The 14,047-nt window shown below is 47.3% G+C and overlaps 1 protein-coding gene and 1 long non-coding RNA gene across 3 annotated transcripts in view; both read right to left on the reverse strand.

Moving 5' to 3' along the window:
• CAPZB (capping actin protein of muscle Z-line subunit beta) overlaps positions 1–13,823 on the reverse strand; it is a 58,183-nt gene extending 44,360 nt beyond the window's left edge. For both annotated transcript variants that reach the window (XM_027901893.1, XM_027901892.1), the window contains exon 1: positions 13,717–13,823. In XM_027901893.1, coding sequence (XP_027757694.1) covers positions 13,717–13,719 — 3 coding nt within the window. In that variant the 5' untranslated portion in view covers positions 13,720–13,823. The remainder of the gene's footprint in view (positions 1–13,716) is intronic.
• Positions 8,218–9,475, reverse strand: LOC114066860. Its single transcript, XR_003573252.1, has 2 exons — positions 8,932–9,475; positions 8,218–8,475 (listed from the first exon to the last, which is right to left on the reverse strand). It is a non-coding gene; the product is annotated as an uncharacterized LOC114066860 (long non-coding RNA).
• Positions 13,824–14,047: the final 224 nt, after the last annotated feature.

Genomic DNA, 14,047 nt, shown 5'->3' on the forward strand with positions numbered 1-14,047 from the left:
GCAACATCTCCTGAAGATCTGAGCACCTGCTGTCATCGAGGGAGGACATAGTCAAGTGACAGACATAAACCCACCCAAACACTTCAAACACCTGGACAATGGGACAAGCAAATCTTTGGCTGAAAGTAGTCAGCAGTGAAGCAATTTATCTTGGAAAGTGACTCCAAATCAATGGCTGAACTCTCACCATATTAATGAACAAAACTGACAGCCAGGGGTCCTAACTTTTTATCTATCTTCATTAGGTGTCCAGGAGAAGGGAAACTGCTCACTTTGTGCTCCCAACCTCTCAATGCCCAAAGACAGGAACTCTTTAGAAGGCCTGGGCGTGCCCAGCTCCTGCAGCCAAGCCCAGGCAGGGGATTTCTTTAAGGCAGAGATTCTCAAAGGGGGTCAGAGTCAGCTGGCAATGGAAAAACAAAAATATCCAAGCAAATACTACCCGTGTATTTTCCTGGTATCCAGGAGGTAAACCCAGGGCTGAGCAGCAGGCCTCTTCAGTCTCTTGCAGAGCATTAGGTAATTAAACAGCTTGCCAACAGATCCCCTGAAGCACCGAAATAAAGGCAGGGTCTGCTGTAGTTCTGTCCCTAAATCCATGGGTATATGGTCACTTTAATCCAGCATAAATCCGGCTGGATGGTCAAAAAGACAGCACAAAGACAGATTAGAGAGCAAAGTGGTACTTTAGGGTATTGGATACATCTGGTACATCCAATTTCAGAATTCAAATGGTAGTTCTACCAGGATGTTTTGCTTCTGGTTCTTTTACTACAGGGGAAATGAAGGTTTAAAAACCAGGTGTGAGGTCAAAAACATCCTTTGGTTCCACACCTGTGCCCAGATGGAGGACATGGAATAGATGGAGGCACTTACAGAGGGACAGGAACCACATCCAAGGTGCCAGAACCAGCAGCACAGAGTTCCCTGATTTTATGGAAGGTGATCACTCCCAGGGATGTGTTGCCATTGCAGTTTTGAGAGTTGCACATTATTAGTGGCACTTAAACCCCACCAAAGCCTTCATACAACCTGTGTGAGAAGAAGGTGCTCTTTGGGAACTCAGGACATGTCACCCACCCCACCAGAGCTGACCCCACTTACTTCTCTCAACTTCACCTGTTCTGGATTTCCACTTGCTTAATTCTCTTGTTAAATCACATAGCGAAGACAAGGTTTATAGCAGACCTCCAGACAAAACACTTCCATAGGATTTTTGCCCTTGGACATGGAGAGGCTCAATGAGCAGGTGATCAGACAGGCTGTCTCCAGGCTGGGCTGCTCTCAAAGCCAAGCTCTTTGAGGTTACTGGACTTAATGAGCTTAGTGTTTACTCGATATGAGGTCGTTTTCCACCGTGCCTGTTTCATCCAGCCCAGAACTCCCGGGGAGGAGCAGGGAGTTCACACAGAAAAGTTTAAATGAAGTTTTATTACAGCTGAAGTCACTGAAGGATTTAGAGATCACAGGAGTCTCAAAGACTGAAAACATTAGCTTACTTGAAAGCTCTTTAATAACCTCCCTCTAAAGATGTTTGACTACCTAGAATCTCCACTTAAGCACCTGCTATAGCATTCCCATGGTACTACCACAGGGAAAAAGTCTATAGTAGTTATGGGTTTTTTGCCTGCATTTCCTCTTCTGTTTCTTTTGCTCTGTTTAGCTTATTTCCAAAAAAGAAACCCTCTGACAATAGCCACAGTCCCTGGTCATTTAGGCACTCTGTGCTAAAGCTCAAATCAGGAAAAATAGTGTTTAAAAGTAAAAAATTACCTGCATAAATGTGCATTTGCACAGGGGCATAGCTGTACACTTTAATTTAAAGGCTGAGTATGGGCAGATGTCATTCAATGCAGAAAACACAAATTAAAAAAAACAAACAAACAGGAAGTCACTATATGTACCGAATTCACAAAAACTGAAACAGGCAAAAGGCTCAACTTCCTTTTGACTCCCACTCAGCAGGTGTCCTAAACCACAGAGCTCCTTGGGCTGAGGGGGACAGGGCACAGGAACATCCCTGGCAGGAATGGAGTGTGCTGACATCAGGAACCAGGAGCTGACCCAACACTGTGCAAACCTGTGAGCAAACAGCTTCTCCTGCAGCTGCCACAGCCCATGGCACCAAACCCACCCCATGCCTGCAGAGCCCCGTGCACGGAACTGTCACCTCAAAGTTCTCACCCCCAAGATACACATCTAGAGCCCTTCCTGCACCAGCACCCTGGCACAGCCAGTAACACCTCACACAGTGACACTTGTTTACTCTCTTCAACAGACACCAACACTCTGATGAGTTATTACAAGTATTTTGCACTTTTAAATGATGTCTTTACAGAGGCATTTCACAGTACACACATGGAGAAATCCATAGGCTTTATTCCCAGGTTCTGACAGCTCTTCGTTGCCGGTTCCCTGATTTAGCTTATATTCCATATTTTCAGAGGGTTTACACAAACCTGCAGCTCTCCCGATTTCGACGCTTTTCCAGTTCAAGGCACGGTAAACACTTCAGTTAAAGCTCCCAGCCTTCCAGTCAGCAGGAATCTGCTCCCATTTATCACAAAGCCCTGTGGATTTAATTCCCTGGCCTTCGCACCTTTGCTGGGATGGGTCCTGCTCATTTGACTGTGTTATTGCTGAGCATAAACAGAGCTGGGCAGTGTCTTCAAAAGGAAACCCAGGCTAGTTTCACTTCTGGGTTGTGTTTTGGGATTAATTCTTCTCAGAGGTAACTCCTGAGGTAGCTCAGTGCTATATCAGTGGCAGCTTCTCCCAATTTAGCCCCTTCTGAGAGATAAGCCACTTGGGCCACCAAATCTTTTCCACCAGCAAACTCAATACAACACTTCTATTCCAGGCATGAATGTGCTACCAACCCCCTTTTCCATCAGTGATGCCAGCCGAGAACAACTGAGTGACCTAAAAATTACTGCAGTAATAAAGATCAGGGTGAAAGATCAGTTCCACCTGATGTAACAGATAAAACAAAGGTTTTTGAGATGCTTCACACACAAGTTTTGCACAAGGCTGGCAACTGAAGGGTTAGTTATCTAAGTTTAAAGTACAAGGTGGCATCTCAGTGTTCAGAGAACAGACAAAAAATAAAAACCTGAAGAGACATCATAATTAGAACATATGCTCATTTGATGCAACTTGGAGCAATCACACATCAGATCCCTTTAGTCAGTGGTCAGTTTACAGGCAAAGTATCTTCCTATATGAACTCCAGATCAGAAGTACACAACCAGCAAATGACTCTCTTTCCTTCCTTTCATGCTGCAGAATTACCCCAGACCGTAAATCATATTATTTCCTGTCAGTTCTCCCAACAGCAATGTCTGACTAATGTTTCAGCTTTGTGGTACTACAACACTAAGTTTTTTTTCATTGAAACACATACCCAGCTTCCCCTCCTGCTTGTCATTTTAATCCCTGCCAACTTCCAGATCTCCAAAGGCAGAAAACTCCCTTTCCCAGTTACACAATAGAATAATATTCTTAAAGCTGTAGCAAAGGGTTGAATTATTGTAACCCTTGGGTAATAAAAAGTACAGTAGTATGTTAAGTTGCAGGGTTCCCTTCTCAGCTGTCAGCATTCACTTTTTAGGATGTGAGATGGGAAGGGGAATAACTGTCTGACCTAGGAAACCCCAGAGAAGTTCTGCACTCATGACATTTCCATCAGCTGCACGTTTTCCTCGCAATCTGTTTTTCTACATTTGTTTTCCCTTGACTATTAACCCTCCTCTGGCAGAACCTCTCTAAACCCATTTGTAATGGACTCATAAATCAGGGCTCTGTGACAGCAAGGTGTGCTGGGGGGGAGAAAAAGAAATTGCACACTTAAGAACCAATCAAAGGCAATAAAACCTGAAGACAGACAGTCATAAAAGGTCAAAGATTTTTAAAAGAACAAGACACTGATGCAGACTTCATCCTCCTTCTGCTGAGCTACTTTTACCCTTGTCTTTTTCGGTTGGGATGGGATCCAGCAGCTTTTATTACCTCAGACCCTTCTGACCACACTGTGTGTTCAGTGACACGTCCAGCCCAATCTGCTGCGGTCCAGACCAAACAGCCACTTGGTGACACCGCTCCTTCCACGAGTACCAAGTGAGGAGGATTAAAGATTAAAATAAAAGCAAGGAGGGATGCAGCGGAAGGCTTTAGCAGAAGCTGCTGGCCTGTCTCCCCCAGCTCCCCCGTAATCTGTGCTTATTTACAGAGCAATTGTACGAGTCACGTCACAGCTCTTGAGTCAGCGACTCCTCCTCGGAGACGTTTTCCTGCACAGCATCATTTGCTTCATTGTGCTCTGAAATAACTTTTAAATACAACTGAGCACAGCAGCAGCAGCCCCAGTTAATGACTGAGAACACTTTTACAGCTTGTTTTCTAAATTCAAGCCAGTTGTACACACTGCAAATGCACCTGCACGCCTGCCAAAAAATGAGGGGTCTACTCTGAACAGCTTTTGTTCCACATTGCTTCCAGAAAGCACCAAACTTCAGACAGACAAGAGCTCATGAGGGATCTCAACTTTAAAGAGGTTCTCCAGGAATGAGGAACTCCCACATCTGCTCCAAAGCCTCATGCAGAGGAACTAAAATAATCTAAGGGAAGGAGAGCAATGAGGCAGCTTAACTTTCCTTGGCACCAGCTGCTGACACTGGATACTTCTCATCATGTCAGGCTGACAGCACAACTATGGCAAGGCCTAGGCAGATTAACGCAGTAGCAATGGGCTTCTACCAAAGAGATCTTCTCCAGACAAGCTCAGTGATCAGTGTTTGCAAGATCCTTGTTTGTGCTTTACCTTGAGGCAGTTCTTCCAAGTACCCTCTCAATCAGATGTTGGATCCGACTTCCCTCCCTCGTTCCTACCTCCAAACCAGGAGGTTCTGAGGTTGCTGTTCTCTGTCCACAGCACATCACCCAACATCCCAACTCAGCTCTAACACAATTATCAAGTGAGTTATAACACACTGAAGGCATTTCCATCCATGAGCTTCTAACAAACCCAGAGCTGCCTGCAGCCTAATCTCATGGAGCAAATTGTCAAAACATTTTACATCTATGGAGAAGAAACTACAACCTCTGATTGTTTGGAGTAGGGCACTTGCCTGTGACTGCCTAATTGCTTGGGAAGTAAGAATCCAGCAGCTCTAGGAGTACGTTCTGCAGGTGGTTTACACTCCTTGTAGCTGCTTTTTACCTCGATGAAGTTCCTGTTAGCACATCTACAAAGGTGCACAGCACACAGCCAAAAGTTTAACATTTCCTTGGCACCTCCTCCTAGCAAGGACGCATTTCCAGTTGACGCCTATTTGCATATTTGATACTTCCAAAACTAATTTACTGTTTATCGCCTTAATTTATATAAATCCAATGTGAGTCTCCGTCACCTCTCCAAGGGAAAGAGCCACCACTCACAAACAGAAGAGCAGGATGGACCAGCACCAAGGATTTCTGGGAATGGCTATTCATATGACCTTTTGCCAGGATCACTAATGACTTCTGCACCAGCATTTGTCTTCTGGGTAACAGAAACAATGCTTTATTTATTAAACTTGTCATTGAACATGACAATGCAATTTACTGGCTTTTATCTGGTGCCAAGCATAAAGTTTGCAAAAAGTCATTTCCCAGTAAATTGTAGCGGGGAGTGACTATGCAGTGTTAGCCCCACGTGAAAGAAGAAAGTGGGGGCTGCAGAGGAAAGTTTCACAGATTGCAAAAAACATCTCTAACTTTGACAAATGGGATTGAAACACTCAAGGTGACTGTAGAACTGACCAACTTTGCTAATAAGATTTAATTAGACAGATGTTACTGTACATGAATTTTTTCCCCACTTTAAGTCTGATTTTAACACAAAAATACTGTTAGATCTAACTACAGATAGAAGATCTTAGCTAAACAAAATGGAAATAGCCTGTTGGAGCACAGCACTGAAACAAGACCTTGTCCTAGTTTTGCAAACACCTTATGAGGAAGCTGCAACATCTGCAAAGGGTTTCGTGCCCAGGAGAGGTGTAGAGTGTGTACATACCCCAAAGACAGACACCCACAGAGCTCTACTGGCAGTGAAACCACTCAGTAATCCCTAACGCATCAGGCAACTGCAGGTGCCTCTCAGTATTTCCTGGAGACTGGGTTCAACACTGTACATCAGCCACTTTCTGCAGCTTCAGAACCCTGTGGCACATCTGCAGGGGTTGTGCAGTCCAGCCTTGCTTTCTGAGAGCTGCCCACACCCCGGTCTGCTTGCCCTGACCCACAGCAGGTCTGTGCCCATGCACAGGAAACCCCCACAGGATCCTCTTCCTGACCCTGCAAGAGCTCCAGTGCCACTCCCCGCTGCAGGATCCCTCTGGCCAGCTCTGAGCTCCAAGCCTGCAGGCAGATCCCAAATTACTGATTAATTTCTCCCCCCCATCCTCCCCCTCCACTGCTTCGTTCTTGCTCTGTGAACCTGCAGCCTGGGTTAGTTCAGGCTCTGAATCAGCCCATGTAGTGCCTGTGGTGGTTCACCAGTCTGATGACCTGGTTTCCACAGTCTTCCTGCCTTCCATTCAGGTATTCCTGAGGAGCCACCCAAATCTGTCCCTAAGGAAGGTCTGTTTAATTTTTTACAGAGGGTAATTATTGCATTTCTTTAAATTGAAACTACAGGTACTACAAACACATCAGCTCTTGAGATTCAACCCTGCCATTTGCCAACCTGGCCATCTGCAAACATGTAGTTTGTGATGCTTTCTTTTAATCCTGTTAATGCCCAATGACCTTTTCAAAATGCTCTTTTATTCTTGGTTCATGTTCCAATCAGCCTGGTCACAAAAGTTTTGGAACTGCTCAGTTGAAATGGAGAGGTTTTTTCTTGCAGAAACAGCCAAGTTCAGCAAGTTGGTCCCAGCCTGACAGATCCAGGTTCTCCTTGCAGTCAACTGCAACTTGAATTTTGTTCTATGAGGAATTACATCCAAAAAAAAAAAATGAGAAAAGGCACCTGCTGTACTTCCAAGGTGACAGCAAACATCACATGCTCATGGCAACACAACTAACACACATTGAACGGCCCAAACTCGGGATGGTGCTGTGTCTCAGCCTCTCAGAGCTGCAGCTGCCTGGCTCTACGTGCAAACTCAGCATCTTTCTGTCCTGGAGGCTGTAGCCAGGGTTGTAAATTCATGAGATTACTCTGGCAGTAACCAGATGCCTGGCAAGGCAGGGAAGGGGCACAGGGGATCTCTCATCAGCCTCATCCTGAGCACTCTCCCATTACCTAAAAGGTCAAAAAAGTAGGTTAATATGCCTTTTGCCTGGATCTTGCACCAAGTACTTTGCTGACTGTCCTGCAGTCCTGACAGTCCAGTTTTGCCCCAGGAATCCAAGTTTTGAACTAGGAAGCTCATAGTTTGACATACACACAGGCAGTAGGAAGACCACACCCCCAGTTAACAACATATTCATGCTTCCCAGAATTCCTTCCCTCATTTCCCAGCCTTGCCTATTCTTGGAGTCTTTCCATGCTTTCCTTGCCACTGCTGACCTGCCCTCGATTGCACCTGCAGACAGGCAGTGTGGGACCAACACCACAGATAATTCTGCAGAACTTTTAATCAATTCAAGCAGCAGAGCCAGTTTCTGCACGAGCAGAGCCTCACCTGGGATGTGCCACCTTCAACCCACACCAGATTTCTCTGTCACTCTAATCTGAAGTTAACAGTTATTCCATTTGGCCAGTTTTCCCCCTCCCCAAGCTCTGGAACAGCCCTGCCTGGACTCATGGCTGCTGAAGCTGTGTTTGACCATCCAGTGGGGCACTGTCAATGCTAAGCCAAGATTGCACCCAAATGTCTCTGTGATGACCCCTAAACGTGCAGAGTGACAGCACTCAGCGGAGAAATACAGCTTTAACTGCTGTGGTCAGCACAGTGAAGTGATATTTTACCTCATTCTTCCATTTCATGGCTCTCTCCTCCTTTGAATTAACTCCTCAAAAGCCCCAGCTCTCGTTTCTGGAGCCTGTCTCAGGTTGCAGCCCAGGCTCACAGCCAGACCCCACCACCTGGGCAGGCAGAAGCTTTTTAAACCCTGATCTTTACCAAAGCAAAAATGATCAGGGAAGGCAGGACATCATCTTCAAACTCAGCAGTTTGTCTAATGGAAAACACAGAAAGTAACACCTGAAGAAATGCAAACAAAATTCCCTGAAAGAATAAGGAGTATTTTATTTGTGGTGGCTTTAGGCAACCACTAAGCTTCTGTCTTCAGTGCAGTCTCAACCCTTTTTCCTTCCACACACAAAATCCTCTTAAGTGCTGTTTTCCGTCTTGTTTCAGCTGATGCTGCTAAAATTGTGAGATCCTGAGTTCTGCTTTCACCCAGGCTGGTAACCCTCCCACTCTGCAACAAGGACGTGATTGACATTCCAAGTCAATGCACCAGGAAAGAGCTCAGCTCCACTTTCTGTAACCAAAAGTCCTGGAGGACATTCTCCTCAGACTCAGGGACACAGCCCTGGCAAGGACAGGCTCTGCAGCACGGCTGCAAACACCTGGAGTCCTGTCCCAAGGGTTTAAACCCAGAGTCAGGACTCCTAAACCAACCCTGCACTGAGAACAATACAGGCACACTGATGAAATATAAGGTTTAATTTGCATAGAGCAAGAAGAAAGGACATCACTTATGAGCAGAGCAGCCAGGTAAGTCAAGTGCCTGCAAATCCATTCCCCATTTCTTCAACCCACCTTGAAAGGTGCAACACAAGGAGCACAAACTCAAGGCAAGCTGAGTATTTCCTTCCAAACCCTGGAAAAGGAAGGGAGGGCAAAACACCAGCACCAGATAACACAAGGAAGTTAAGCTCCTGGTTGATGCCAAGTGCCAGGCCACCACTGCAGGAAACACAGCACAAGGTATCACCTAATGCAACTAAAGTCATTCCAAACAAAAGCCTATTTGGGGCACAAATAAGGAATAGTTTTTAATTCCTCACTCAAAGCTTGGCTGTACCTAAAAATTCAAGAGGGGAGGATTCCACTACATCTGGCATTACTCAGACAGCACCCGTTCTGGGAAATTATATCTTAATTAGAGAACAAGCAAAGCCCCTTCCTCAAGTACCCCATGTTTTCTCTCCATAATAAATTCCCTCAGTTCAACTAATAAGGAAACATTTTTAAAACTTACTCAACCCACATTCCCCCTTGTGTTCCAGGAAGGAAGTCTCAAAAGCTCACCTGTGTCTCATCTACCACTTCCCAAGACAACCTGTTTGGAGGCAATCAGGATTAATAAGTGAATTCTGGCCACGAGACAAGGTCCAGGTGACAGGAACCCTGAATTACTGAAGCTCCAGTAAGTCCCAACAGCTTTACACTCTGCAGTGGCTCAGTTCCAGCTCTCAGCCAGGTATCTACACAGAGTATTTGGTCAATTCTCACAGAAAAGTCAACATGAGCCCCTCAGTCAAAGACTATTAAATGATTAAGAAGGCATCACGCAAAAGATGAAGAAAAAAATCAGTTTATACTCTGGTTTAAAGTGGCCACACCTCCATTGCACTGCCCGGGGTTCTTGATCTTTATCTTCTAATTAACACAACTATTCAGAAAACAAAATGTGGGGTAAAGCCCAGCTAGAGAGAGCAGGAAGCTTGGGAAAAGCTTATACTGGTCAGACATATTAATTGCTCCTTCCAGGATGAAACCTCAGTGGTTAAAGAAATTAAAATATGAAATCCCATGTTTTTAAGTGAGATTTGTTTTCACCCTTATTCCAGGAAGTGGCAAAGGATTAGGAAAAACTGAATGGTAAACATGCTTTGGACCTTGTGCATTAAGGAGAGAGACAAAGATTTATTTGGTTGAGGGTTTTTAAATTTCAGGACTCCTTGCATGACTCAGTGAGAAAGTAGGAAAGTTCATGCCCTTTATAAATCACTCTATAAAGTGATTGAATAAAAAAATACCAAAAAAACCAGAAGATGAACATCATTTTCAGTGTCTCCTACTTCTGTAATTATCTCTTTTGCCTGAAAAAAATATCCTTGAACCACACTGAATGAAAGGGAGGTAGAAAAACAGGGCTGAGCACGGATGGAGCTCTGAGCAGCCTGGCCTGGTGGAGGGTCCCAGCCCATGGGAGGGCCCGTTAAGGGCCTTCCAACCCAAACTGCCCTGTGATTCCACAGCCCCAAACTGCAGCTTACTCTGGCTGGACAGGCACCTTTCACTGCTCCAGCACAACTGCTCTCCTGAGCAGGCACTGAACACACCTGTATTTCACTCTGACAAAGCTCCACCACGGCCTGCACCAGCTCAGGGGGGAAATCCCAGCAAAACACTTCTCTACACGTTTATTTAGTGGAGTAAGGAGCTATTTGGACTTGACCAAATATCCCCCCCAAAGGGCAGACAGGAAAATAAACACAAGCATTGGAACTGCACAGCAACTTTGCAGTCTTTATTTATTTAGATATTTATTATCTAAGTTATTATAGACCATCTGGGTATAAACTTGAGTTTTAGGGCTTTGGGGTGACCTAATTGTGGGCTTTCAGTACCTGAAAGAGCTGACAGGAAAGATGGAGGTAGACTGTTTACAAGGGCCTGGAGTGACAGGAAAAAGGGGAATAGCTTCCAACTGACAGAGAGGAGGGTTAGATGGGATATTGGGAAGGAATCCTTCCCTAGGAGGGGGTGAGGCCCTGGTACAGGTTGCTCAGAGCAGCTGTGGCTGCCCCATCCCTGGGAGCGTCAAAGGCCAGGTTGGACAGGGCTTGGAAGAAGGTGGAAGGTGTCCCTGCCCGTGGCAGGGGGTGGCACTGGACGGGCATTAAGGTCCCTTCCAACCCACCCCATTCTGGGATTCAATGGTCCATCAAAGCCAAACTGGCCCAGCACAGAGCACTGGGGAGCACTGCATGATGATGTGCAACCCACAGTTCCCCAGCAATCCTTCACACAGGGAAGTCAAGGGATGGAAGGAAATCAAAACTGACAGCTGTGGAAGCACAAACTGAATAGGGCAGCAATGTCTCCTTCCCAAAGAAAGTCATTTCTCAACTCAACTACAGTAATAAAGACTAAAAATAGGCATTCAAAAGAGCTGAGCTGCACTTTCATTTTGTTTCACTCCCAGATGTCAACTAGTCCCATATCAGCACATATATTTACCATTTGAGGAAATCCTGTTTGAACAACTTCAGCTTGTGCATGCTTTTCCTTCCCTACTCAACCACAAGATTAAGCACCAGTGCAATGGCAGCATTCCCCATCCCAGTGATACCCTCTGACTTGATTATTTTGGGAATGTGCTGTTTAGGATAACATTTGGCTAAGGTCACCCTCTTGGCTTGGCTGATAAAACAGACTCCACCAAACAGCTGAAGCTGGTGTTTCTTAGAAGGCACGAGATGCAAAGGCCTTGCTGTGGACACTGCAAACATACCCTGAGCTCTCACACAGGGGGGGTGTCAAAAGGGACAGCCAGGTTAGAGATGGGCTCAGACTCCAGACAAACAACCCCTTCCCTGAAAAACTCAGTGACTGAGCAGCTCCTGAGGTTGGTGTGCTGGGTGTCACTGTCACATCACACCCCCTGGGCCATGTCTCTGCCCTTCTCAGCTGCCTCTCAGATCCTACAAGGATGATGCCAGTCAGCACACACAAGACAAACTGACTTTATGGTTGACTGAATCATAAATTTTCCTAAAATTGTCCTCCTTTTCCTCAACAGTTGCATAGCAGAAGAAATCCCTGCTAACATGATCAGACCAGTTTATGTAACCCTGGAAAAAGGGATTTATTTTTTACAAGGAGTAACTGGATTCCATCCATTCATAGCCCACAGTTCCAGAAATCTCAGCCAATCCACTCTCCCAAGTCCTGCTTTCCCTGAACAGTGCATTTTGTTTATTTTTAGCTCAGGAGACACATCCATCCAGGCAGTTTTCAAGCTTCATGTGCTGCCCTGCCCTGTTTCACTCAGCACCTGACTGAAATGTGGACACAGTTCCAAGTTCTCCCTCCAGTTTCCAAGGAGCAGGGACTTGAAACAAAGTCCCATCTCTGCTCTGCACAGATATTAGTAACCCTATGGCACCAAAAAGGTGTTTGACCCAAAGTGCTGCACCACACCAGCTGCCCCCAGCTCTTCTCTGCAATAACAGGGCCATTACATTATTTTAATGATCTATTTCTGTATCCTAGCCTCAGACAACTAAAATTAGAGATCCTGGAAGCACCCTAAAGTCTGGGTTTGCACTTGAGTTGAAACTGGAAGCTACAGGTTCTTCCCTGAAGTCCACTCAGTACTGGAAACCACCACATCCTGCTGGACGTTCTGATCAAATTTCTCCTCTGTGATCTCCATGACTAAATGTGAAAATATCAGAAGGCAGCATAAGCTTTTAAAACTCAGGAAATTTCCAAAGGATTTGTGCTCTGCTTCTTTCAGAAGACTGGCAGTTATACTGACACCCTGACTGCAGGTTTTTATATCCCCTTAAGGAGGTCAGTACCATCACTGTTACTGTAGTTGAGGCCTCCTTGTTTCCCTTGCCCTCTTCTCCTGGGAGGAATTTTGCCATGGTAGAAGTCAGGATAGTCTGCTGGAAATCCAATTTCGAATTCCACAGCCAGGCCTCACTTAGAGATTTCAGGATGTTAAAAGAAGCTGCACAACTGCAGTAAGATGCTCCCTCCTGTCAGAAGACAGGTACAGCACCTGAACCCATGAAAGGAGGAGAACTCTGATCTCAACTCTTCTTCACCTTTCACCTGACACTAAAGATCTTTATCCAGCATGAGACAAAAAAACATACAGCACTGCCTCTGAAATTCTGATGGTTGAAGGTAAGAAGGCAAGGATTACACTTCTTTGGTTATCACCATTTGTATTGCTGGTCTCAGGGTTGTTCTTCTATAAACCAAATACATTTGCACATTCTGAAATTGTTATACTGGAAAACCTAAACTGCAAATTTCCAAACAGCATAAGGTGATGTGATTTCCTACAAGCGATTCCATCCATGAGGGGGCTGTGGAAAAGCCCTGTCCACAAACGCAGGGAAGGGCCTGCCTGTGCAGCTCCATTTTATCCCTGCCCCAGCTCGGAGCTGATGGAATCTGCTGGCTCCACACAGCACCAAATTCAACGATTTGTGCCCTGGGCTAATCCATCCAGGAGACACACGGCGGGATGAAGATTCCCCGCGGCTGAGGAAACGGGAGGTTCTCCGTGGGGGAAGGAAAAGTTGAGAGCCCCGCGGAGGAGCAGCCCAGGCTGCAGCACCCCCTGCTCCGGCTGCGCTTGGCTTCCCTGCATTTCGCAGCGTCCAGGAGCTCCCAGCACAGGGAACACCAATCCCGCCTCCCCACGGGGGAGAGAACTTGGATTTAAGCACAGCAGCACCAGCGGATGAGCCCAGCGATAGCCCGGGCGGTACCACCCGCCGCCAAAGCGGAACCGCTCCCGCCGGGATCCTGCAGCCTTCCCTCCGGAAATATCGCCCGGACCGGGCGCAGGGACCGGGCAGGGACGCCCCGGGCGGGCCCTCCCGAGATGAGGCCCTCCCGCCCCTCAGGCCCGGCAGCACCGCCCGCCCCTCCGCTCCCCGCTCCCTCCCGCCACCCCGGGGGCAGGCCGGGCGAGGCGTCTGGAGCGCGGGGGCGGCCGCGGGTGGCGCGGAGGGGCCGCTCTCACCATGTCGGCGGGGCGGGTGCGCGGGGCGGGTGAACGGCGGCGCCTCCCGGTCCGTCGCTGTCGCTGCGAGGCCGCGGCCCGTGCGCTGCTTCCGCCGCCGCCCGCCCGGGAACATCCGGGTCAGCCCCGCCCCGCGCCCCGCCCGCCAATCAGCGCCCCGCGCGCCCGCCATCGCCAAGTATGGAGCGCGCGGGCCGGGAGGAGCCACTGCCGGGGGGGGGAAGGGGGAGCCATTGCCGGGGGGCGGGAGGAGCCATTGCCGGGGGGGGCGGAGGGAGCCATTGACGGAGGGGGCGGGAGGAGCCATCGCCCCGCGGGGGGGGGAGGGAAG

The sequence above is a fragment of the Empidonax traillii genome, unplaced genomic scaffold (genome assembly GCF_003031625.1).
Source record: "Empidonax traillii isolate 1590-97213 ecotype Southwest subspecies unplaced genomic scaffold, ASM303162v1 scaffold819:size405531, whole genome shotgun sequence".
Lineage (NCBI taxonomy): Eukaryota > Metazoa > Chordata > Aves > Passeriformes > Tyrannidae > Empidonax > Empidonax traillii.